Genomic DNA, 27,183 nt, shown 5'->3' on the forward strand with positions numbered 1-27,183 from the left:
TATCTAGCTATAGAGCACAATAGTTGTGTGGCTTTGCCTTGCCACGCTTCATAAAATGGCAAACATTCATACACACAAATGATATTATCCGTAATAAGCCTATCATGCACGACAACGCACCTTCGGCTCCCTCAATGCTTGTAGTTGTCGCTAAATTGTCTACGAACCTGGATGTAATATTTTACTTCTGATGTTCTTTGTTCTCTCTTGGTAAGTTTTTGCGAGAAGTACTACCTTATAGTTCATGAATAGATTAGAAGCTTTCTCGCAAAATAAAACAAAATTCAAGTACACGAGAAAAGTAATAAAAACATATATATAGAAAAAAAATCAATGGACAAATCTGAAAAAAAATTAAAAAGGAAAAATAAACGCAAAAAAATAGTAAAAGTGAAATAAAAATAAAAATAAAAATAAAAGAATGCAAGGAGGAAAAAAGGCACCGTGGAAAACCAAAATATGGCCTGGCCCGACTATACCACACAACGACGTTTTAACGCGTTAAATTCCCCGTTCTCTTTGGAGGCCCATCCTGCAATACTCAAGGCCCAAATCAAATCGCACAAGTTGGTTGCGTTGGGCGTCCTTCCTCTCCGCCGCCCCTAAACCCCACTTTTAGGGTTTGTCGCCGCCGTCCGCCAGCCGTCTACCACCTCCTCGAAGCATCCAAACCCCCAGCCGTTTTAAGCCAATCTCCTCCCATCGAGAGCGAAGCATCCTGCGGCGCATCGGCACATTCGGTTGAGTGGCAGACATGTCTTCGTTTTGGGGTAAGCATTCGGCTCGGCCGCCATGGACGCCGCCGTCAATTTCTCCGTGTTCTCCCTTTTCCTTTTCCATGTCTAATCTCTTGGCCGCTTGCTTCCAGGTGCGGAGGTGAAGCCAGAGAAGCCCTACACGCACACCCACAGCCCGCGCCGCGGCCGCCTGCGCCTCACCCAGGTCCGCGATTTCTCGCCCTTAACTTTCGATTTCCCCTGTTAATGTCACGAGATGGTCGGGGTTCCTGGTTGCGGTATAATCACTCTACGTTGTGTAACCGTGTTGGATTCTTCTTGGTGGACAACGCAGGCGACTCTGGGGGCCGAGGTTGGCAAGGTGGAGAAGGGGAAGACGAACTTGGTGCAGCTGCAGTGCACCGTTAAGAACAAGGAGCCCGTGTATCTCTGCGCCCTGATTCCGGGGCAGTCGGTGACTTGCCACCTGGACCTCGAGTTCGAGGAGAAGTTCGTGACGTTCTCGGTGCTTGGGTCGAGGAGCGTTCACTTGGCTGGATACTATATTGGGTATCCTTTGTTTCGTTTCTGTTACTTATTTTCTTTGATGATGCAATTGATGATAGTTGATTACTGGGATTATTTTCTCTGGTTGAGAGTTGTTGTCAGTGTGGTTTCTTTTCCTTAAGTATTTTGTTAGTGATGTGTACGAGGACATTGGTGACAGTGATACTGGTAGTGAGTCACTTCAAGGCTCCGATGATGATTTCTTGGCATCTGATGATGATGATGTGGTCATTCCAGTATCCCATGGCCAGATGAACACAGGTATGCTTGTAAATTTAATCCCATTGTGCAAGCCATGCTGTTGTAATACTGATTCTGACGAGCCTGGGATGTTCAGACAGCGAAGATGATTCAGACTATGATGAGGACTACGATTCAGAGGATGATGAGGATTTGATGTACAACCAAGGTAGAGGCAAGAGTTCAGGTAATGCTTCCAATTCCATTTCCTAGGTCCCGACTTTCCATGATGTAAGCAATTTCTTTCATTGGAAAATGCGCATAGGAGAACTATTGTACATAGTCAGTCGAATGTAGGCCTAGTAAGTGCTTGTCTGCATGTGTTTATCAGGTTGAAGTTAGCACAGATTAGTATGTCACCGGTGTGTTGGATTAGATGGTATATGCCAGTTTCTTAGGCCTAGATTCTCTAGATGGCACAGTGAATTTATGTGCATGCTTATATAGAATCAGCATTGTTAATTCTGTCCTTATTTGTCCGTAAAATAAAATAGAAGTCATGTTGCCATTTGAGCTATTGGCGTTGAAATGCATGGGCTATTGGCCTTCAGGCCTCAGATCATCTCATGATTTTTCTTTCAATGTGGGCAAATTTTGCAGTTGTCATTGAGGAGATTCAAGAGGATGAGAAGCCTGTTGATGATAATTCTCGACTTCAGCTTGCTGTTAGGACCCTACCTGCTGAATCCGTGGAAAGTGAAGATGAAGACGGCTTTCCTGTTTCTGAATCAAAGAAGAGTTCTAAAGGTAGTTCCAAGAAGGATAAGAATCTAAATAATGGGACTAGTACTGAAGACAGGAAAAGGAAAAGTGATGCTATTAATGATCCTCACAAGTCGTCAGGGTACATGCTAGTTCACTGTTTTCCCCTTGCTGATTTGTTTAATCATGATGAAGCAACACGTGTTTAATTTTGCCTGTCATCCCAGGGAGGTTAATGCTGAAAATGATGTGGTTTCAAAGAAAAAGAAAAAGGCCAAGGACAAAAGGAATGCTGTGGACAGTGAGAAGGTAAACGATGAAGAAAAGGAGGTGAAGCTAGCTTCCTCAGCTGACACCGTTGCAGCCAAACAGAAGAAAAAGAAAAGCAAGAAGCAAAGTGCTTCTGAAGGTGACACTGATGAGCAAGCTGATAAGAAAACCATAACGTACGTATGTTAAGCTGTCATATATTGTGTCTGGAGGACGGGGCGTCGACCCGTTGGCTAGGCAGCTGAGGTTGCTGCCAGCCCACTCAAGTTCAAGTCCCGGCTTGGATGCGTGGTGCTCACGGAGTTTCTCCTATAAATAAATGCCAACGAGGGTTAGCCCTTGGGTTGGTCTTTTTTTTTATATATATATTGTGTCTGGCTTTCCATACTGAGTGCATTTCTGATGGAATCATCTCATTTCTTTGTTATAGAGACAATGATGAGGAGCCTAGTAAACAGGGGGCCAAGAAAAAGAAGAACAAGAAGAAAACAAAGGAGAACAATGGAAGTGAGAACCAGGCACAGACTGATGTTATGAATTCAGCTAGCAAGGAGCAGACATCACCCAAAGCACGGACTTATGGCAATGGTTTGATTGTTCAGACGGTGGCGTTGGGCAAACCAGATGGTAAAAAAGCTACCCCTGGGAAAAAGGTAAACATTTTTTAGGTTGCACCAGCAGAACTCCGTTCAGGCTACCATTTATTAATGCAATTTCTCAGTACTTTCAATGCTCAGTGTAATCAATATGTACTTGCCGTCGCATTGTTCTAATTAATTTGACCACGCAGAGAGTTTTGTATGCTTGGATTATTATGTATATATTTTAACTATTATTACTGACAATTGAATTCTTCTTTAGGTTTTTGTCACGTACACTGGCAAGTTGAAGAATGGCAAGATTTTTGACTCTAATGTTGGTCGGAAGCCTTTTTCGTTTAGGCTTGGTAAGTTCTGATGTTTTACCCTCTAGCGTACTCGTATCCTTGTTAGTATTGGTTTTAATGTCACTTTCATGCAGGTGTTGGACAGGTCATTAAAGGCTGGGACATTGGTGTCAACGGTATTTAATTTCTCAAATCGTCATCCAACACATAACTGTGGCTATTGCATATGTTGTACTCCGTACCTGATACATGTGGTTAGTTCATTATCTCTTATGATCCTGTCTTGTTTGCTTGTTATAGGTATGCGCATTGGGGACAAAAGAAAGCTTACAATTCCACCATCTATGGGGTAGGACATATATACTGCTTCTACATCGCTTTTACATCAGGAGCTGCTTGTTTCGATTCTGATTTGTGCACTCTTTGTAGCTATGGAAACCAGAAGGCCGGGGAAATACCGCCGAACTCAACTCTTCTGTTTGATGTGGAGCTAATGAACGTACAGTGAGGAGGTGACCGGTTACCAAAAGGGACGAGGACAAACTGAGACGGTTGCGCAAATCCAAGAAACACCATTTTCCTCCGTCATCGCCATAGCTTCAGTCAACAACATCCTACAGTTGTTTTTATGTACCTTGTTTTTTCATCAGCTCTACATGTCAGACGAAGCCATCTGGGCTAATTTTGGGGGCGTAACATTGGCCTGGGCTGCAACTGAGCTTATCACTGTGATGATTTTGTGGCTCGTTGACATTCTTATGGAATCACGCTATAAGACTTGTTACTGAAGGAATGGATGTCACAGTTTTGAACTATCGTAGGACATGTCATACTAGTTGCTCCATTTTACGTTATCTTAGTTGGATCCCATTGTCTGATGGTTGAATGTCAATTTTCACTTTTTGGCTGAACTCGACTGTTGCCACAAATCTAAGGACGCTTCCCTGTTGTATGGAAGTGTAGGAGAAAATATCCGGTGAGATGCAATTTCGAATTCGAACTAAATAATTTAGTGAGAATGTCATTATAATTCAGGGGAGTAAATAAAGCCTGACACGACATTAGTGAAAATGAAAATAATCATCATTATACATTGCTGAATTTGTCAATATGATTTAGATTAAAAACGATATTTCTAGAACGTCATTTCCTTTTTTTCTATTTTTTTAGTGAGAACGTCACCTGATTAATATTTCTTTATATACTTTTTATAATTTCCAAACATGATTTCACTGAGTTTTCACTGTGATCTGGTTTCAGCGGATATTTTCTCAAAATTAGAATTGATTTTTTTTATCCTGCGTACTTGCAGAAATTTCAGGTAATTGCCTTGGTGTTTCTCAAGGTGCAACTGTGCTGTTTGCGCTCGGATTTTCTACGCCACTCCAATGTGAAGTTAGTTGATCAGCAGCGGCAGCGCCCACATACACGGCTCATCCCCTGCCCGAAACAAGGAAATCCAGACACGCACGATGCTTTCGTCGCCATCTCCTCCCACCCTCTGCAGCCTCCTCCTCCCCACACCCCCTCCCTCCTACTCCGGCCACCCCCACCACCCGCGCCGCACATCCCCAAGCCGCCACCGCGTGCGCCCACGCAGCTCCAACCCCAACGCGCCGAGCTTCCCCAAGCCCAACCCCGACCCACCCCCGCCGCCGCCGCGCCGTCTGCACGCCGAGGACCGCCGCCTGAGCTCGCTCGTCCACCGCGGCGACCTCGACGCGGCGCTCCGCGTCGTCGAGTCCTCTCCCTGCCCGCCCGACGTCCTGCTCGCCAACAAGCTCGTCCGCGACCTCTGCCGCCGGGGCCGCCTCAACGACGCCGCGCGCGTCGTCGAGGCGTGCGGCTCGGCGGCCACGGCCGTCACCTACAGCGCCCTGGCCGACGGGTACTGCCGCGTGGGGAGGCTCGACGAGGCGCGCCGCGTCGTGGACGGCATGCCCGTGCGGCCCAGCGCGTACGCCTACAACCCGCTCATCCACGCGCTGTGCGTGCGCGGCCAGGTCACGGACGCGCTCGTGGTGCTCGACGGTATGCTCTCCCGGGGTTGCCCCCCTGACGTCGTCACCTACAACATCCTCCTTGAGGCGACGTGCAAGGGTAGCGGGTACAGGCAGGCCATGGAGCTGATCGATCTGATGCGCGCCGAGGGGTGCACGCCAACCAACGTGACATACAATGTTATCATGGACGGAATGTGCAGAGAAGGCGATGTGGACGGCGCCCGTGAGTTGTTGAACACCTTGCCTTCTCACGGGTGCACGCCAAACACCGTCAACTACAACACTATCTTGAAAGGTTTGCGCACCGCCGGGCGGTGGGCGGACGTTGAGGAGCTTATAGATGAGATGTTCAGGGGGAATTGTCCCCCGAGCGAAGCAACCCTCAGTGTGGTCATCAGTTCCTTGTGTCAACAAGGATTGCTCCAGCAGGCGATTAGGCTTCTCGAGAAAATGTCAAAGCATGAATGCACGGCAAATATTGCTACTTACAATGCTGTCATCAGTGCCCTTTGTGAGCAAGGCCATGTGGCTAATGCCTTGGAGTTACTAGTGAAGATGGAATCCCATGGTTGTAAACCTAAGACCACTACCTATAACATTTTAGTGAAGGCTTTGTGCAGTGGTGATCAATGGGAGGATGCTGAGGAGCTAATGCCGAAGATGAGCCAAACTGATCAACTTCCAGATATTTCACCATTCAATACACTCATTGGTATCTTGTGTCAAAAAGGGTTGACGCTGAAGGCCATCGAAGTATTTAGGCAAATGCCCAAGAAAGGCTGCTATCCTGATTCAGTCACTTACAGTACACTAATAGACGGGCTTGCCAAAACTGGCAACATGGAGCAATCCCTTGAGTTGTTGAATGAAATGGGCAACAAAGGATTCAACTCAGAGGTAAAATATGAGCTGTTAGCCGAGTTTCTGGATGAAGATGATAAAGTTGAAGAGGCAATCCAGGTGGTTCATAAACTGCAAGATACAGGCATATCACCCCATGCTGTTCTCTACAATACAATACTCTTAGGGCTTTGCAGAAATGGGAAAACAGATTATGCTATTGATATTTTTGCTGATATGGTGTCTGATGGTTGCATGCCTGATGAATCGACTTACACTATACTCATTGATGGTTTGGCACATGAAGGCTATATGAAGGAGGCAAGAGAATTGTTAAGCAAGTTGAGCTCTAGAGATGTTGTCGTTGACAATTTGACCAACAGTGATGCTTCGCTGTCTGATCAAAATATTCACACTTCTTAAGTTATGATGACATCAAGGCTAGCTTGTGCTCTTAACTTTGTTATGTTATAGCGATGAGGTAGGATAGTGCTTACACACTGCTTCAGTTTTGTTGATATGTAAGTTCTCTCTGCTTTAGCCGTATCGTAGCTTAGAGCTTAGTCTCCATCTTAAGATTGTTGTGTAACAATGTACTCAATTATCTTGCAATTTTGGCTGGTCAATCACAATCTTCGTGGATAGTTTAACAAAATATCAGTGTGTGGGAATGAAAATATGATGGATTAAACCTTGTAACCACAGAATAGTATATTTTTGACCTTGAGTCTGAAACTTCTGCATGGATGGTTGGTAATTTAGTCGCTTCTAGTATTGGATTTTATTTTTCTTTGTGTTATTTTGATAGGTAACTATCTTGGGACTAAAACTAGGGAGGTTCAAGTAGCTGGAATGTTGTATGTCTGCTGATGTTTTTTATTATATAACTTTAATAGTTTTTGGTAAAGTAGCTGACTTACAAGGGTGGAGCCAGGATTTAGGCATCGTGCCTAGACAAACTGCTAGAGGAGTTCTATTTTCCTAAATATGATTCGTTCGTGTTCAACCTTCTCCAGACACATACAAAATTTCGGAGACTAAGAAAGTCTATTTGAAGTTTTTCTCTTTTCTTTTTGCACAAAAATGCCGCTATAATTTACTGTGATGAACAAGTTCATGTAGGCACCATACAAGCCAATAATGAAACCAGTATGGGCTATCGTTGAAAATGAAAAACAAAGTATGACATTAGCTACTTTGCTACAGAACAGAGGACTTTACATATACAAGCTTAATGTATGAATTGTACTCCTTCCATCCTGAATTACTTGTTGCAGACATGGATGTATCTAGATGTATTTTTAGTTCTAGATACATCCATTTATGTGACAAGTAATTCGGGACGAAGGTAGTAACAAACAATTATATAGTTCTCCTTCCGTTCACAAATATAAGATGTTCTAGCTTTTTTCTAAATCGGGTGTATATAAACATGTTTAAGCGTGCTTGTCCACTTATTTCAGTCGATATGTAGTCCATATTAAAATATCCTTTTTGCGGGAACATATTTTTTTTGAACAATATTAAAATATCCAAGGCATCTTATACGTATTTGTGAATGGAGGGAGTAGTACTAGTAGGTAACTAAAATCGTTTTGGGCTGGCACGGGTGCAAACTGAACACTGTCAACTAACACTGTCTTAATTGAAGGAATGAAGTGTTTGCACAATGTCGCTCGATGGCAGGATGTTGAGGAGCTTACCGCCAAAGATGGCCAGAAGGAATTGTCCCCTGAGCTTACCGGCAAAGCAGGTGATTAATAATGCGGAACCGCTGTGCTGGAGCTGGAGAGGATTGCGACTTTGGGCGAATCCAGCAGCAATGGCCGTGCGGAGAGTCCTGAATTTGGATGGTTTGTCGAACAGAAATGGCACCACAGCTCGAGAAGATTGCGACTTGGAGAGGAGAAGCCTTTCCCGTGCCGTTATACGTACCTCTGGGGCCGTGGCCCAGATTCGGATTCAAGGAGACCTTCCCTTCCTGGATATAATCAAAATTCAAGACCGATCCGACTCCTACTCCCACTTGATCGACGGTTCCCTATATGTATGAACAAGCGCGGAGAGAGATCTGGTTTCGATTTCACGATCGATGGGCACCACCGCCAGCCGCTCGTCGTCGTCCTCTCGGCCGACCTCGCGCGCCACGGTCAAGACCACCCCCTCTCCGCCGGCCTCGTGCGCCGCCGTCAAAACAGAGTACTCCGATGCGCGCCTCTTCAGGATGCCCGGCTACTCCGAGTCGGCCCGCATGCCCCCCGGCTCCACGCTGACTCTGGAGACGTTCCAGTTCCGCGGCCAGGGCTGGCGCGTCGACGTGGACCCCGCGGGCAGCCTAGCTTGCTCGGACTCCCTCACCGTCAGCGTCACCGTCGTCGCCGACCACGGCTGGAACTACCCCGAGAACATGGCGACCAAGATATCCATAGACATCCTGGACGAGAGCGGGGAGCGCGCCGCCTTCGGCCGCCGTCACAGGGCTCGGCCTGACGGGTGTGGCGGCTTCGGCTTTCTCAGCGTCAGTAAGACGGAGTTGGAGGCGTCGTCGTGCATCCGCGATGACAGCCTCACCATCAGGTGCACCATGTCCGTCGACATCCTGGAGCCCAAGGTCGACTTGGTGGCAGGGTCGACCCAGAGCACCCGAGCGTCGGCCAGGGGCGCGGTGCCGACGGTCACGACGGCGGCCAGCCTGCCGGTTGCGTCGTCAAGCTCCGCCCAGTCGTCGCCCACTCGTCAGCCGACTTGTGGATTTCGATGGCGCACAGGAGGACGCCTCCGGCGTGGACGGCTTCGTGACGCGTTCGGGGTCCGCCGGTACAGACGTGTAGACAGCTCGCTCGACGACGACACCCTCACCGTCCCTCTCTCTGAATCAGGCAGCCTGCTTTATTGAGCGCCGTGTACAATTGAGAGATAAGATGAGACGACCAAGCCCACACTTCTTTATCGGGCTATTTTTTTTGCGGGCTTTATTGGGCTATATATTGCATAGCCAACCGAATGGAAATTTTAAGTAGAAATCACTACTTAAGGGCCTCTTACAAAGGTCACTCCTCCGCCTTCTCCGGTTTTGATGTCTCAAAAAAAAACCCTAAAAAAAATGATGTCTCAAAAAAAAAAACTTCTCCGGTTTTGACAATAGACACACTGCATGTGCGCCACTTGTCGCAACCCGAGAGTTCTCCTTTTTCTTGTAGATTCGTTTTTTCAAAACGTTTTATCTTTTGAATTGTGCGCCCAAATACCAAATCATTTTTACCTTTGGATTTTTTGCGTCGAGATCTTCGAAACTAGATTCCATGTTAATATCTTTTGACGAACTGTTTTCTCACGAAAAACCAAAAATAAAACCTGAAAAAATGAATAAAAAACCAAAATAAGGGTTCGCGAGAAAAAGCAAACACCAAAAAAAAGAAGAAAAAACCGTAGCCCGGAACCACGGTTGCGGTTTTTCACTTTTTCAGAGAAGCACAATGCGGAATCAAATTTTTGTGCTTCTCATGGAAGCACTTTTTTTTTCCGAGAAGCACATTTGTATTTCTCGCGCAAGAAAATCTATGCTTCTCGTGTAAGCATTTTTTTTCCAAGAAGCACAAAATTTTCTTTTATTCGAAGCACGATGGGGAGGCAAATCTGTGCTTTCACGTGAAGCAAATCTATGATTCCCATGGGAGCACAATTTTTTTCCAAGAAGCATTGTGCTTCACAAAAAATATCTCCAAAACCTAGGAATAACCAGGCGAAAACCAAAAAAAATCCCATCTAAAACCTGAAAATGAGTACAGAAAAATAATATAATAATAAAAATCCAAAGGGAGCGCCCAGCACGGGACATGTGGCTACGGCTGGACACGCCATTTGGCGTGCTCCCAGGCCACCAGAAATGACCCTTGAAGGTCCCCCCGCAAGGGGTAGCCCTTAGGCTCGTCACAGTGGGCAGTAACTTACACAATGAACATGCATACCCTACTAGTCTATGTTACTACCTTCATATTTGGTAGTAACATACGTGTGATGTCATGCAAGTCTTCATTAATTTAGGTATAAACTCATTTAGTCTCGGAATGCGTTATGTTACGCTAACATATTAGTACCATAAATACCTCTCTCCTCATTAACTACTTGCCACATAAGTGTCTTGGGTTGTGTTATGTTACCCTCACTATGTGTTGAGAAGCATAGTATAAGACAAAACAAAAATCATCCTATGGATCAAGGTCTTGGATCACTATGAAGATCATACAAGGTTTAGATCAGATCGTTACCAACTTCGAGATGCCGCAAAAGAAGAATTGGTGTAGATGGTTCTTGAAGTCCCTCAAACCGTCACATGAACGATCCCTTGAATAAAAGATCGAAATCACAATCTCTCCACAGATTGCATGCGTATGGGCTGCACGATCTGGCAGCGCTTCGCCATCCAGAGGTTGACGTCATCGGAGAAATAGAGGAGGAAGAGAACCTCGCATGGCTTCTCTTTTATGAGGAACTAGAGAAAACAAGAACTAGATCAAGTCTAGATTATGACTAGAACTAGAGAGGGGCGCCTCCAACCAGAGAAAACTTGTGTGTTCCAAGGGGACGGTCCCCTCAAATACATATATAGGTGGAGGGAGAGGGGGGCAGCCAATTTGGGGAGAGAAGGAGCCACCCGTGGTGCGGCCAAAAGAGGGAAGATGACTCCCCTCCTCCAACTCATTTGCGCCCCTAGCTTGTCCAACAAGATTAGGGGTGCCACCCCTAATTGGGCCCAATAGCCCATTGACTTTTTTCCCTATGAGTGACAGTGTCCTGGATTGGGGGTGCACACCACGTCGGCCTGCCGGTAATGGGCCGGTCCGAGGACCCACCAACAACCGAAGAATGGGCCACACGCACTCTGGCCCTCGGCATAATCGAGATGGAATCCTCTGAAGACTTGGCGTACACTTCAAGGCATATTCAAATGGCCGACATGTTATCCCTAGTTGTAGCTGACCTACTTGTAACCCTAAATACCTCCGATGCCTATATAAGCCATGGGGTTTAGCCTGTAGAGGCAAGGTTTTTAGAGGTTAGAACTCATTCATACAATCCCGAGGTAGATCATCTTGTACTTTGTACCCAATGTTGGAAATATGCCCTGGAGGCAATAATAATGTATTATTATATTTCCATTATTCATAATTAAGAGTTTATATTTCATGTTATAACTGCTATGATCCTGGAATATGCGATTCAGTGGAAAACTCATATGCACATGTGGAATGATAAACAGTAAACAATAGGTTCGTAGTCTCGCCTCCAAGACCGGCTCAAGTGTTGTTGGTGATCACGTTTTCCGGATCTTACGATATCGTTAAGTGTAACGATAGTCCTGAAACAACATTGAGGGTATGACATTAGAAGAATGATTATATTGAATCGACCAAATACTTGTCTGTTATACTACGTGATCATATCGTCTGAAATCATCTGTTATAACATGGAGAGTTAGCATGTGTTTTAGTTCCTCAGACCATGAGAGTGTATCGGTCACTTCCTACCGGATGGTGGGCTTTGGGATTGCTCAAATGTCATCTATAACAAGGTGATCATAACGACAACTTTTAGGCTCACCAGAAAGTTTGATAAGTGACTGGATAGCTCGAGAGTGGGATTTGTTCCTCCGACGATGGAGAGATGTTCTTAGGGCCCTCTCGGTGTGACGACATTCATCATCGCTTGGCCAGAAATAGGTGACCATGCCACGGGGATGCTGGAACACGTCAACAAGAAAGAAGAACAAAAACGGTAACGGGAGCAACGGTAACGGGAGCAACGGTATAGTGAGCATGGTGATGACTCTTGAGGATGTCGATGCACACCAGGTTTTGTAAAGTATCGCGAAGCAAAGGGAGCATCGCATGATAACCAAAGGTTCACTCAAATATCATTCGTGTAATCATAGGGACCGATGTGGATGTCCATGGTTCCGCTATCGGTCATTGAACGAAAGGGTTTTGTTCATGTCTATGATTTATTGAAACCTACGGGGTCACAAGCTTAAGGTAATCACGATCTGCTGAGTGTTATTAGGATGGGAGTGATGAGAATATATTTGTGGAATTATTCCATTAATATCCGGAATAGTTCCGAGAGGTTTCGGAAGCGTTTTGGGGTCACCGGAAGGGTTTCGGTGAATATCGGGTAATACCGGGTATTATCGATTAATTATATATAGGTGGAAAATGTTTCTGGGGATGTTAAATTATATATATAATGGTCTGAAATTATTTAGATCATTTTATATTTAATTAAAATATCAATGGGCCTTAAAAGGCCAAGAGGTGGAAGGAAATATGGGCCACTTAGGCCCATATGGAAGTGGCACCCCCTTTCCTTGGGGGGGGGGATCCTACTTGGGGAGGGAGTGGGACTCGGAAAACCCTATACGACGCTTATTGCGTCAAGTTGTCGTGCAAACGCACAGACCTGGCAACGGGAGCGACTAAATGGGCCGGCCCGTTGCGCGCTGCATTGATCCCAGTTTTAGGAACCTTCTAGAAGGTTCCAAACCGGTCCAGGTCTGGGTTTTCTCTTTCTTTTTTCCTGTTGTTTCTTTTATTTTTTTTCTTCAGGTTTCCATAACTTTTTTCTTATTTTATGTTTTTTTTCTTCTGGTTTTTGTTATCTGTTTCTTTTTTGGTTACCTTCATCTTCTTTTTTCTTTTCAGTTTCTTTTTTAACGTTTAGAAATTAAAAAATCTAAAAAATGTTCAAATCTTCAAAACATTTTCATAATTTCAAATTATGTTCCCTTCTATTCGAAAATGTTTGGGAATTTCAAATTTTGTTCATGTTTAGGAAAATTGTTCAGAATTTCAAATTTTGTTCTCTTCTCTTAAAAAATGTTCAGAACTATCAAATGTTATTCATGTTTTTAAAAAATGTTCAGAATTTTAGAAAAAATAATTTTCGAAAAATGTTTGGGAATTTCAATTTTTCTTCATGTTTCAAAAAAAGTTCGGAAATATGAATATTATTTATTTTTTTCCAAAAGTTTTTCAGGATTTCCGACTTTTGTTCACATTTTAAAAAATGTTTGAAATTAGTCATTTTTTCAAAAATTGTTCAGGATTTAAAAAAAATCATGTTTGAGGAAAATGTTTGGAATTTTGAAAATTGTCCGGTTTTTCAAAATCTGTGCAAATATTCAAAAATTGTTTGAACATTTCAAAAATTGTTCGGTTCACATAGTTGTTCACTCTTTCAACAACATTCTGTATTTAAAATTTTGTTCACTTTTTTTAGAAAATGTTTGAAACATTTCCAAAAATGTTTGTAATTTTAAAAAATTGTGTTTACAAATTTGTTCTTGTTTCTCAAAAAAGTTCTGAAATTTTCAAAAACTACTTCTAATTATAATTCTTTTTGTATAATTCAAAAATTATTTCAAAATATGATTTTCTAAAAAATTGTTTGTGTTTCCTAAAATGTGTGCTATAATCGAAAAATCTGTACACTAAAGTAAAGATGACGATGCATGTAACTTGTCATGAGCACCGAGTTGGTGTGGTGGCTAGCATTGCATGTACTGAGCTGGATGGCGTGAGTTCGATCCCTAGCCGCTGCACTTCTAGTTCTTTTAGAGATTTTTCTGCGCTTTACATGGGCCGGCCCAGTCGGGGCACTCTTGTGCGGGAGGCCGACTGTTTGCCGCAACGAGCGGCGTATAGGAAATCCCGTGGGACTCCTCCCCAAGGCTGGTGCACCAAGGGGGGCTCTTTCCCTTTTGGTGGTTGCCCTCTCCCTTCCCTCTAACCTATATATACTAGAGGATTTCCACCCTATGTCAACACAAGTTTTGGAGCCTCCTTTAGTTGATCTAGTGCATGTTCTAGTTGGTCCTAGTTGACTAACTAGAGCGAGACCTAGCCACCTCTAATCCTCAAAATTAGAAGCCCAGTGTGGTTCTAATCTCCTCCCTCTAATTCTCCGGCAACGATTAGCTCTGGACGGCGAAGTGCTGCCGGATCGTGAAGACTGTACGCTTGCAACCAAGTAGAGGGGCCATGCTTTCGGTCTTCCGTTCGAGGGATCGTTTGTGGGGGGTTCGCGGGATCGTCATCAACGTTCGAGGGACTTCAAATACGATTTACATCGGCTCGTCTACTTCCGCTGCACTCCCAGAGTCGGTAACGATCGTTGATCTCAACGCGTTATGCATCTTCATATGATCGTAGGACAATTTTTTTTATTTTCTACTACGTTTACCAACACCCCATCGACAATCAATACAATACAAGCAGGACGTATGGTTTTACCTGTTCGAGAGGGCTTGAAAAAATTGTGTCCCCTTTACTTCTTGTTAACCATCATGCCAAGATCACCGGTTCAGGACCCCCTACCCAAGATCCGCCAGTTTTAGCACAGACATTGGTGGCCCATGCAGATCCCGCTACGTGGTCACAGGAGCTCGATGGCGTGTCTTCGAATCAGTGGCAACATCGACTGTGGGAGCACCTTTGTCTCCGGCCAGCCTTTTGCCTTTGGCAGCATTGTGCTGCACACCAACTCAACTTGCCACTTCAGCTAGATCAAGAACTTCTCCCTAGGCCAGATCATCAGGCTTGGAAATCTAGAGTATGCCCCAGATTCTCGTGGCGAGCTCACCTTCTCGGGTTGGGCGTCAGACTAGCCTGAGGTTCCTACATATGCCACCGTCCCGACACCAGAATCAATCTCGGAGTAGGACCATGGAGAAATCTATACTTAGGATCTGACTTTGTGCTTAGATCCGAGCACCGCTTTACGGGAGTAGGCGTTAAGCCCAACAAACGAAAACCTCGAGGCCACATCAGGTAGCGCCTCAGACAAACTTCGGGTGAGCCCCATCTACTGTCAAGAGATCGGCGAGGCCGACCTTACCCTCCTAAACGACATGTTAGATCGAATTCAGAGGCTTGGAATCTTGGATGATCAGACATCGCTCTACGATTATATTTGATGTAAATCTGGAAGTGCGATTTTTTTGTCCCACCGCCACCCACCTAGTTATTGGGGAACGTTGCATGGAAAACAAATTCTTTCTACGCACATGCAAGATCTATCCATGGAGATGCATAGCTAGGAGAGGGGGAGAGCATCTACATACCCTTGTAGATCGCTAAGCAGAAGCGTTTATCACGCGGTTGATGTAGTCGTACTCTTCGCGATCTGATCACGATCCAACAGATGTAGTGCCGAATGGACGACACCTTCGAGTTTAGCATGCGTGCGGCTCGACGATGTATCATCCTTCTTGATCCAGCAAGTGGGAGAGGAGAAGTAGATGGGATCACTACCAACACGACAGTGTGGTGGTGATGGTGGTGGTGGAGCACTGACAGTGCTTCGCTAAGCATCGTCGGGGCGAAGTGGTGGAACTACGGAGTAACGGGAGAGAGAGGGCGCCAAGGACTTGGTGTGTCCTCTTGGGGCGCCCCTCCCCTCTATAGATAGGTGGAGGAGCGTGATGACCCACAAGTATAGGGGATCAATCATAGTCCTTTCGATAAGTAAGAGTGTCGAACCCAATGAGGAGCCGAAGGAAATGACAAGTGGTTTTCATCAAGGTAATGTCTGCAAGCACTGAAATTGTAGGTAACAAGTTGTTTGATAGCAAGATAATTTGTAACAAGCAAGTAATGGTAACGGTAACAAAAGTGCAGCAAGGTAGCCCAATCCTTTTGAGGCAAGGGACATGCCAAAATGGTCTCTTATGATAATCAAAGCATTCTTGAGGGTATCATCATGTTGGTTTGGTTCGTATTCGCTACTTTGATAATTTGATATGTGGGTGGATCGGTGCTTAGCTGCTGTTCTTACTTGAAAAAACCTACTACTTATGATTAACCCCCTCACAGGCATCCGCAACTACGAGAAAAGTATTAAGATAAAATCTAACAATAGCATTAAACTTTTGGATCCAAATCGGTCCCTTATGAAGTAGCGCATAAACTAGGGTTTAAGATTCTATCACTCTAGCAACCCATCATCTAATAACTACTCCACAATGCATTCCCTTAGGCCCAAACATGGTGAAGTGCCATGTAGTCGACGTTCACATGACACCACTAAGGGAATCACACCATACATATCATCAAAATATCGAACACATATCAAGTTCACATGATTACTTGCTACATGACTTCTCCCATAACCTCAAGAACAAAAGTAACTGCTCACAAATAATAATCATGCTCAAGATCAGAGGGGTATTAAATATCATATCTGAACATATAATCTTCCACCAAATAAACCATATAATAATCAACTACAAGATGTAATCAACACTACTAGTCACCCAGAAGCACCAATCTAAGGTTCCGGTACAAAGATTGAACACAAGAGATGAACTAGGGTTTGAGAGGAGATGGTGCTGTTGGAGATGTTGATCGAGATGTGATACATCTCCAACGTATCTATAATTTTTGATTGTTCCATGTTATTATATTATCTATCTTGGATGTTTTATATGCATTTATATACTATTTTATATGATTTTTGGGACTAACCGATTAACCTAGAGCCCAGTGCTAGTTTATGTTTTGTCCTTGTTTTTGAGTTTCGCAGGAAAGGAATATCAAACAGAGTCCAATTGACCTGAAACTTTACGACGATTGTTTTTGGACCAAAAGAAGCCCATAGAGTACCGGAGATGCACCAGAAGAGTCCCGAGGCCACCACAAGGGTGGAGGGCGCCCCACCCCCTAGGGCGTGCCCTCCGACCTTGTGGGCCCCTCGTGGACTCCCCTGACTTGTTCTCGATGCCAACACCTCTTATATATCCCCAAACCTCTAGAACAGAACCTAGATCGGGAGTTCCGCCGCTGCAAGCCCCTATAGCCACCAAAAACCAATCGGGACCCTGTTTCGGCACCCTGCCGGAGGGGGAAATCATCACCGGTGGCCATCTTCATCATCCCGGCGCTCTCCATGACGAGGAGGGAGTAGTTCACCCTCGGGGCTAAGGGTATGTACTAGTAGCTATGTGTTTGATCTCTCTCTCCCTCGGGGCTTAAGTTGGATCTTATGATGTTTCTCCCCCTCTACCTTCTTGTAATGGATTGAGTTTTCCCTTTGAAGTTATCTTATCGGATTGAGTCTTTAAGGATTTGAGAACACTTGATGTATGTCTTGCATGTGCTTATCTGTGGTGACAATGGGATATTCATGTGATCTACTTGATGTATGTTTTGGTGATCAACTTGCGGGTTTTCTGACCTTGTGAACTTATGCATAGGGGTTGGCACACGTTTTCGTCTTGACTCTCCGGTAGAAACTTTGGGGCACTCTTTGAAGTTCTTTGTGTTGGTTTGAATAGATGAATCTAAGATTGTGTGATGCATATCGTATAATCAAACCCATGGATACTTGTGGTGACATTGGAGTATGTAGGTGACATTAGGGTTTTGGTTGATGTGTATCTTAAGGTGTTATTTTAGTACGAACTCTAGGGATATTTGTGATACTTATAGGGATAGCCCAATAGATCGATCAGAAAGAATAACTTTGAGGTGGTTTCGTACCCTACAATAATCTCTTCGTTTGTTCTCTGCTATTAGTGACTTTGGAGTGACTCTTTGTTGCACGTTGAGGGATTGTTATATGATCCAATTATGTTATCATTGTTGAGAGAACTTGCACTAGTGAAAGTATGAACCCTAGGCCTTGTTTCTAAGCATTGTAATACCATTTTCACTCACTTTTGTTACTAGTTACCTTGCTGTTTTTATAGTTTCAGATTACAAAAACCTATATCTACCATCCATATTGCACTTGTATCACCATCTCTTTGCCGAACTAGTACACCTATACAATTTACCATTGTATTGGGTGTGTTGGGGACACAAGAGACTCTTTTTTATTTGGTTGCAGGGTTGTTTGAGAGAGATCATCTTCATCCTACGCCTCCCATGGATTGATAAACCTTAGGTCATCCACTTGAGGGAAATTTGCTACTGTCCTACAAAACTCTGCGCTTGGAGGCCCAACACGAGTCTACAAGAAAAAGGTTGCATAGTAGACATCAAGATGGCCCTCCCAAAGATGGGAGAGTTGTTGGTGATGACGATTGCGATGATTTCCTCACCGGGAGGGAAGTTTCCCCAGCGGAATCACTTCGCCGGAGGGCAAAAGTGCTCTTGCCCAAGTTCCGCCTCGAGACGGCAACGCTGCGTCTTGAAAGTCCTCTCCTTATTTTTTCTAGGTCAGAATGACTTATTGAACATATAAACCCTGAAGAAGTGGTAGTCACAACGAAGCCAGCCACGTCGCCTTTAAATCGCCGCTGCCACCGCCTGTAATTTTCGTTCCCCGCCGAGGGCATTTTGGTCTTTTCACGTGCAGGGATATAAATCGGGCGGCGGGCGCCACAACCAGCGAGCGGTCCAAACCTATCCCCCAATCCCCTTCTGCCCGAGCCCCGCACACCACGCCCCGCTCCATCTCCGCCCGTGCAGTTCACCGCCGCCATGCCCCTGCTCCTCCCCTTGGTTTCTGTCCTCTTCTAGCTGTCTCTCCTCCAGCCGCATCGTTGACCATCTCCCTACCTCTTTATCCCATCCCCACAAGGCAGTGCCTCCCCATGTTCTCGATTCGGCATTGCCGTGCACGGTGGTTTCGCATCCCCATGTTCTTGATCTGGTGTTGCTGTGGGTAGGTCACACTATGGTAGAGCAGGGGCGATGTGATTACCGTGATGGGTATGGAGGACGAGGACCAGGGGAAGGGTGAGCAGGATGGACATGGGGAAGGTTCTGCGAGGTCGGAGATCCAGCGACGCTCAGGTCGCGGTGGTGTGGGGCCGACCATCACTCCCGACTGCTGGTTGTCGTTCCTCATCCCCAATCTAGGCTGTACATGTTTGGCCCCGCCATCTTCTTCTTCCTCCCAAGTTTTTGCCTCGTGATTTCTTTGGTACCTGATTTTGATTTCTCGATTTACAATTTTCCTGGACATGATATGTGCAGATCTTATGAAGAAGAGAAGAGGGAGGATCTTGAGGAAGAGTCCAGAACAAGGTGAAACTTCTCTCGTGGACCCTGTTTTTGGCACAATACATTGGGAGCAGGTAAGTTTTGTCCAGACTCGCTCTTCTTTTTTCATGTCGTGTTCAACCTGTTCGATATTGGTACCCTTAGAAAATATTCCCAACTTGCCTTGTATGGTTAATTCGTTATGGATCTCCAGTGCAGATTTGTTGCTGCTGGAATGGATAATGGTTAGTATGACGTGATAGTTTGTTGCCATTGGAATGATCTGCTTTTATATGCTATTAGCATGAGTGATACTTTTAAATTTTGTTCAATTGTGTCCTTCGATTCAACACATGCTAATGTGAAGTTGTAACTTTTCAAAAAAACAAAAGCAGAACAAAGCTATGGTTTTACTTGCAGCTTGATTTTCACATTCTTCCCAGGTTAATCTTCACTACTTTCTTTAGCTCAACTTTATGTTGCCTTTGCTTTGTACACACCTCATTAAAACTGAATCAAGAGGCATTATATTTGTGTAGATGGTGCCCGCCATCCCAGTATGCCTCCCCTCATTCTGATGCTTTCGACCTGCCCGCAGGTATTGTAACTTCTTCCTGCTTGTTCTTTGATTTTTTTGTTCAACCCACACTTTTGTTTATGTTCCTTGGGTGTGCAATGTGCTCAATCTACCCTTTTAGCTATTTTGGTTGATGGTCGATACATATGCAAAAGGAGAGGTGGTAGATACAGATGTGAAAGGAGAGGTGTTGACTTTGGAACCGGCTTTCTAACATAAATAACTCCATATGAAGATGAATTGTAAGGATGCAACAATAATTATGTCTGGTGACATGCTGACATAGCCATTACCTCCTGTCGTGCTTCACTGGGTTGGTCCATCTTGTCAGAATGTGTTTGGATTACAGAGTGGCTTCACTGGCTTTAGATCCATGGTCTCAATAGTTTTGTTGTTCCTGGATTATATCTTATTGCTAGCTGCATTGCTTTTGCTCTTTGGCGGGCCTTCATTATTTATGGGGTATAATTTGAAGCTGGTCTTTGGATAGTTTTGGTGTGTCAGATAAGGCGTTGATGGCTAGCTATGCTTTGCTTATAGTTCAGAACTTTAGATGCCTATGAGTTGTGATACCTTCTGTTTTGGTTGTAATGCCTGACCATAGAGAGAGGAATAGCGGACATTGAGGATTGCGGTGGCTAATTTTTAATTTGTGTTTGCCTCAAGGATTCTCATTTATCTTAACTTCCATTTACTCAAGACAATTACAACATTGGTAGAAAAACTTCTATTTTCTTCTGTTCTTTGTTATATGATACACCCCAACAAAACTGAAGCAACTAATTTATTCATGAAAATGGTTGGTTTAAAGCTCGAAAGCTCATACCGAGATGGCTTTTTTCACAGCTTCATGACGAACTAAAATAAAAGCTTATAACAGAAGAAACATGCTTGGATAGGCGTCCTTGTCGACCTCGCAGTCTCCAACCCATCCTTAGGTATTGCAGCTCCTTCCAATCCAGTTTACTCCTTTTTGACAATTTTCTTACTTGAGCCTTGGAGATATGCACTGAATCGACTAACGTTTGCTCTGAGAATTTCCTTTTGTAGAGAGGATGTCTTGCGGAATGTAGTTTTTAGTGAGAATAGTAGTCATAGTGGTTTAGGATAGTTTTTCATGTGTTGGCTAATTGGTTATTGGTTGTAATTGTCAGTTTCTCTTCACATATGAACCATGCATACTTGCTGGTGGGTGATCCAAAAATGATCTCAACCAATAAAACTTTTAGCGAGTATGTAAGAATTGGAATCCTGGATATGGATAGCAGACTACTTTTCATGGTACCCAGTTTCTTTAGTCCTGTACATTTAGCAAAAACAATAAATTCCTTTCGATGTTTTGGATTTTACCATGTGAGTGCCTCTGGAGAGATTGTTTAATTGCTTTCTTATGCTTCCACCTATTTTCTTCCAGAACGATGATGTGCTTTCTGCTAAAATTTTACACTATGGTGTTGATAAGCATGAATTATTTGCTGTCCTCACATACAGTTATAAGCCTTATCAACTTGATCATAGTGTTCTCTTTTTATTTGTTAGCGGCATGATTGAAGGGCGAGACTACCAGCTGGTGAAGGAGAGGATATGTATTCGGCGTGTCCTGAAGAGGTAGTCCACGAACCGGCAATGGAGGAAATAAGGTAGAGATGGCAATAGCAGCAAGTACGTCAAGCGCTAGGGATGTGGATATGGTGTGGCATAAAGAGGTAGTCCACAAACCTCTGCTAGGTCCTCCTCTATCACCTCTTGCATCCTCTGGCACTGTGATTTGATTTCTAATATGTGGCTTTGCTGAATACGATGTGGGCAGATCTGAGAAAGAAGATGGATAATCCAGCAGAAGAGTTTGGTGAAGAAGAACAAGGTCCTATCTCTCGCTTTTGAACACATTTAAGCTTGTGCCTGCCTTTTTGATGTAATTATTATGGTAATGTAAATGTGATTACTTGATTCTTAGATAGCTTGGTTTGCAGCAAAACTATTTACAAAATCATATTTTATTTAAAATCAATTGAGTTACTATGACTTCCATTCTGCTTTGTGTAAATCTTTCATTGTAAATATTTTGCGAGGAAATATGGTCTGATTGTTGCTTCCGCGGCGAGTTCCTCTTCCTCTCTCCCCGATCTAGGTCAGATCCTGTTTAACCCCCCTCCTGACCTGATTGGTTGTGCCATGATTTGCTCCGTGTTTGGATGAGGAAGTAGACCAGCAAGAGGAAGAGAGGATCTCGGGACGCGCTCCTTATTGGACTATTGAAATATGCAGTAATAAGAGATTAAACGTGTTTAGAAGAGAGAGCACTAAGATAAGAAGCAGCGAAGAATATAATAGAACAACAAGTGTTTTAAGAGTAAAAAGAATGAGAGAGTAACTAAGAAATTAGAATAGAGAGAAGATTTGCAGATTAAAAGAGTATGAATCCTACACTTTCTAGCTGAGAATAGATAGAGAGAAAGCAAGACACAATCAGTTCTAGACACGATAAACCATAAGTTGTAGCCTTGTACAGACAAGCAGAAGTAAATCTCGTCCGTACCTAATTTGGGGGAAAAGAGAGATGAATTTGGGAGAGTCTTCTTCAGTCTGTGATTCTTGGGGGCTGTAGATTTTTTTGGTAGTGTACGTGTTGTGTCGTACCCACAAATATCTGTTCTCCACCATGATAGCATGAGCTTGCTACAGCCATATGGTTCTTAAGAGTATGGTGCTTGTTAAAAAAAGAGTTTGGTAGTCCGATTTGGTTCTCATGGTGGTATGTTTCCTATCATCTTTTTTAGTTTCTAACTTTATGCTTCCATTTTTTTCTTGGCCAGCAAGAGCAGTAGGAGGTGGCGGGGAGGATGAGCAAGGAGACGGCAGGAGGAAGAGAGGTTCTTGGTGGCGCGCTTGCCTTATTGGACATGTTGTGCAGCTCACTGTTTTTTCTCTTGCCATCATCTCCAATAGTGTCGAGTCCCCTTCCTGGCGCCAATTGCAACACATATCTCCTTTGACTGATTAGCCATTGTTTCCCGCAGGGTTTAGTTTTGTCTCGAACATTTCTTTGAGATTTGTTTTTGTCGTGTGCTGATTATTTAGACATCCTTGCTGCCAACTCAACCTACCCAAGCAAGCAACAGATCGAGGAGGACGGAGGCACGACGCGACAACGACCGTGGCATAGATCAAGAGCATGGTCATGGTCTCATGGCCTGGGAGCGAATCAGGCATCCTGGATCACGAGGGAAGCTGGAAGCCGCGAGAGCTGCCTGAAGAAGAGAGCGACGACATGGGGTGGAGGCCGAGGAAGAGGGAGACGAAGCGGGGGTGGAAGAGGGTGTGTTAGTGGTGAATCATGTATCTATATTAGATCTGGTGAGAAAAGGCGGCTTCCAAGCAGAGGATGCGGGAGTGTTGACCACATTTAGTTTTTGGCTTAGGTGTCTAAATATTCTCACAATACTTGCCTCCCTCTCGGCCTTTGCGCCATTGGCGCAACGAGTCATCTACTATACCAGAAGAGGGGCACCATAGGTGGGCCGAGGAGGGCACAACCCACCAGGGCGCGCCTGGGCTCCCTGGCACGCCCAGATGGGTTGTGCCCACCTGGTGGGCCCCCTTTGGTAGTTATTTGCTCCAACAATTCTTAAATACATAAAAAATCTCCGGGAAGTTTCAGCTTATTTGGAGTTGTGTAGAATAGGTAGCTCTGACGTGCTTATTTAGGTCAAGAATTCCGGCTGCCAGTATTCTCCCTCTTTGTGTAAACCTTGCAAATATGAGAGAAAAGGCATTAGAATTACTCCCAAAAGCATTATTATGCATAAAAATATTATAAATAACAGTAGGAAAACATGATGCAAAATGGACGTATCAACTCCCCCAAGCTTAGACCTCGCTTGCCCTTAAGCGAAAACCGAAATCGAAAAACATGTCCACATGCTTAGAGAGAGAGAGAGGTGTTGATAAAAACAAAATACGGACATAGAAGCATCATGCTTATTATTATACCATCAAGGAAGTTTAACATGAACTTTATAAAATAACTTTTATCACATAACTTTTATCATATAAATTTTATCATATAACTTTTATCATATAACTTCTCATGAACAAGTAACAATTCATCACACATTGGAGTATAAAGCATAAACCTTATTGAAATCCAACAAACTATGTTCTCAGTCAACTTTGCAACTACAATTCATCATATTTCCAGGAACGGTCTGATACGTCTCCAACGTATATATAATTTATGAAGTATTCATGCCATGTTTACAACAATTTTATATGGTTTTGGTATGATTTGGATGGAACTAACCCGGACCGACGCTGTTTTTAGCAGAACCACCATAGTGTTACTTCTTTGTGCAGAAATGAAAGTTGTCCAAATGAGCTGAAACTTTTTGATGATTTTTTTGGAACAAAAGAGACCCCCGAAGCTTTGTGGGAGGGCCAGAAGAGTGACAAGGAGGGCAGAACCCACCACGGCGTGCCAGAGGGGCCTGGCTTGCTCCGGTGGGTTGTGCTCACCTCGAGGCCCATCTTCGCATGAAACCAACGCCAAAAAATCCTATAAATACATAAACCCACAAAAATAACCCTCGATCAGAATTTCTGCCGCCACAAGCCTTTGTAGCCACGAAAAAGCAATCTAGACCCCATTCCGGCACTCCGCTGAAGGGGGAAATCATCAACAGTGGCCATCTTCATCACCCCGGCGGCCACCACGATGAGGAGGGAGTAGTCCACCCTCGAGGCTGAGGGTTTGTACCAGTAGCTCTGTGTTTCATCTCTCTCTCACACATGTTCTTGAGATGGCACGATCTTGATGTATCGCGGGCTTTGCTAATGTAGTTGGATCATATGGTGTTTTCCCCTCTCTCTCTTGTTATGATGAATTGAGTTTTCCCTTTGAGATTTTGTTCTTATCAGATTGAATACTTTTATGGATTTGAGAGCACTTGATATATGTCTTACATATGAATACCCGTGGTGACAATGGGGTATAATATTGATTCACTTGAGATATGTTTTGGCACTCAACTCGCGGATTCCCGAGGTGACATTGGGGTAATCTATGCATAGGGGTTGATGCACATTCTCGTCTTTTGTTTCTCTGGTAGAAATCTTGGGGCACTCTTTGAGGTTCTTTGTGTTGGATGGAGTATTATGAATTTGAATTTTCTTTGGTGTTATTTTAGTACAAACTCTTGGTTAGATCGATCGGAAAGAATATCTTGGTGTTATTTTAGTACGAACTCTAGGATAGATTGATCGAAAAGAATAGCTTTGAGGTGGTTTCGTACCCTACAAACAATTTCTTCTTATGTTCTACACTAGATAAGAACTTTGGAGTGATTCTTGATCGCACTTTGAGGGATGGTTATATAATCCAATTAGATTAGCATTGTTTAGAGATTGCACTAGAAAAAATACGGACCCTAGGCCTCATTTCATGCATTGCAATACTGTTTGTGCTCTGTTTTATCAATTGCTACCTTGTTGTTTTTATTGTTCCTATTATAGAAATCAATATCTACTATCATTACTACGCTTGTATCACCATCTCTTCACTGAACTAGTGCACCTATACAAATTACCATTGTATTTGGTGTGTTGGTGACAAAAGAGACTTTTTATTATTTGGTTGCAGGGTTGTTTGAGATAGACCATCTTCATCCTATGCCTCCCACGGATGGATAAACCTTAGGTCATCCACTTGAGGGAAATTTGCTACTATCCTACAAAACACTGCGCTTGGAGGCCCAACACGAGTCTACAAGAACAAGTTGTGTAGTAGACATCAAGCTCTTTTCTAGCGCCATTGCCAGGGAGGTGAGCGCTTGAAGGTATATCTTTAGATCTTGCAATAGAATATTTTAATTTCTTGTTTTATCACTAGTTTGGTTTATAAAAAGAAAACTACAAAAAAATGTAATTGAGGTTGCATCATATTATTCATCTTTATCTTGTCTTTCTTGAAAATGATGGAAAGGAAATTTGTGCTCAATTGATAGAAGAATAATTCTATAAAATGTTTGATAGAAAATCTTTGAATGATGAGCATGATTGCAATGTTGTTGGTATGAACTATTTGAATATCCATGATGCTAACTGTATGCAAAGCCATAAGCTTGGGGATGCTATGCTTGATGAAGATGATATTTTTAGTCCCCCAAGTTTTGATGAGAAAAATTATTATGATGAAAGCATGCCTCCTATCTATCATGATTTTGATGATTATGATGATGAAATGTATGCTATAAAGAATAATGATAACCATGAAACTTGCATCATGATTTTAATTTTCAATCCCATGATAGTTATTTTGTTGAGTTTGCTCCCACTACTATTGAAGAGAGTAAATTTGCTTATGTGGGGAGTAACAAATGCTTATGTATCATGAAAAGAATGCTTTATGTGATGGTTATATTGTTGAATTCATTCATGATGCTACTGGAAATTATTATGAGGGAGGAACTTATGCTTGTAGGAATTGCAACAATATCAAGTTTCCTCTCTATGTGTTGAAAATCTTGAAGTTTTGCTTGTTTTGCCTTCCTATGCTAGTTGATTCTTGTTACCATAAATTGTTTGCTCGCAATATCCTCTGAAGTGGGTTAGACTTAAATTTGCTTGCCATGTGATTCATGATGCTTTTGTTATATTTCAATTCTTATCTTTTATGTGAGCATCATTGAAATCATCATGCCTAGCTAAAAAGGCATAAAAGAAAAGCGCTTGTTGGGAGATAACCCAACATTTACCCCTACTGTTTTTGTGTGTGCACATGATTGGGATACTGTAGAAATCATGTTTTATAGCTTTTGTTTCAATAAAGTGCCAAATAAAGCCTTTGGGATAGTGTGGATGACAGTTGACTTGATTCTGTGCAAAAATAGTAACTTTTGCGCTAAGTCCAGGAATTTTCAAAATTCAATGGAACGTTATTTTGATCTGAAATTTCTTACAGATGATTGATATATAAATTCTATACATTGTCCTAATTTTTCAGAATTTTTGGAGTTACATAAGTATGGTTGGAGTAAAGATTACTACAGACTGTTCTGTTTTTGACAGATTCTGTTTTCAATGCATAGTTTGCATATTTTCTAGTTTCTATGGCTTATATTGCTCAATATAAATTGTAGAAATGATAAGGTACAATAGGCATTGTGTGATAAAAATTATGAATCTTATCTTTGACAGTACCACAATGAATAGTTTGCTCTTTATCATACTAACCTATCTAACGAAGTTCCGTTATGTTTTGTGTGATTGAAGTTTTCAAGTTTTGGGTGAGATATCGATATGAGGAGAATAAGGAGTGGTAAGACCCTAATATTGGGGATGTCCAAGGCACCCCAAAGGAACTAAGCTTGGGGATGCCCCGGAAGACATCCCCTCTTTAGCC

At 43.4% G+C, this 27,183-nt stretch overlaps 2 protein-coding genes across 2 annotated transcripts; both read left to right on the top strand.

Annotated features, from left to right (window-relative positions):
- The first annotated feature begins 525 nt into the window (after positions 1-525).
- LOC123045589 (peptidyl-prolyl cis-trans isomerase FKBP53) lies at positions 526-4,196 on the top strand. The gene is made up of 12 exons (XM_044468702.1): positions 526-770; positions 869-942; positions 1,072-1,286; positions 1,417-1,544; positions 1,621-1,710; positions 2,124-2,367; positions 2,453-2,671; positions 2,926-3,148; positions 3,357-3,441; positions 3,516-3,557; positions 3,682-3,730; positions 3,811-4,196. The coding sequence occupies exons 1-12, from the start codon at positions 755-757 to the stop codon at positions 3,887-3,889; spliced, it is 1,464 nt and encodes a 487-aa protein (XP_044324637.1). The 5' UTR covers positions 526-754; the 3' UTR covers positions 3,890-4,196.
- A 603-nt stretch (positions 4,197-4,799) lies between these two features.
- On the top strand, positions 4,800-6,879 carry LOC123045587 (pentatricopeptide repeat-containing protein At1g09900). The gene has a single exon (XM_044468701.1). It carries the CDS (start codon positions 4,854-4,856, stop codon positions 6,645-6,647), a length of 1,794 nt encoding a protein of 597 aa, XP_044324636.1. The 5' UTR covers positions 4,800-4,853; the 3' UTR covers positions 6,648-6,879.
- Positions 6,880-27,183: the final 20,304 nt, after the last annotated feature.

Source organism: Triticum aestivum, chromosome 2B (genome assembly GCF_018294505.1).
Source record: "Triticum aestivum cultivar Chinese Spring chromosome 2B, IWGSC CS RefSeq v2.1, whole genome shotgun sequence".
Classification (NCBI taxonomy): Eukaryota; Viridiplantae; Streptophyta; class Magnoliopsida; order Poales; family Poaceae; genus Triticum; species Triticum aestivum.

Excerpts from the sequence above, each read along its gene's own strand:
- LOC123045587 (XM_044468701.1), top strand. The coding sequence starts at position 4,854 with ATGCTTTCGTCGCCATCTCCTCCCACCCTCTGCAGCCTCCTCCTCCCC.
- LOC123045589 (XM_044468702.1), top strand. Across the intron at positions 943-1,071 it reads GCCGCCTGCGCCTCACCCAG|GCGACTCTGGGGGCCGAGGT; the intron begins GTCCGCGATTTC and ends TGGACAACGCAG. Across the intron at positions 1,545-1,620 it reads CCATGGCCAGATGAACACAG|ACAGCGAAGATGATTCAGAC; the intron begins GTATGCTTGTAA and ends TGGGATGTTCAG.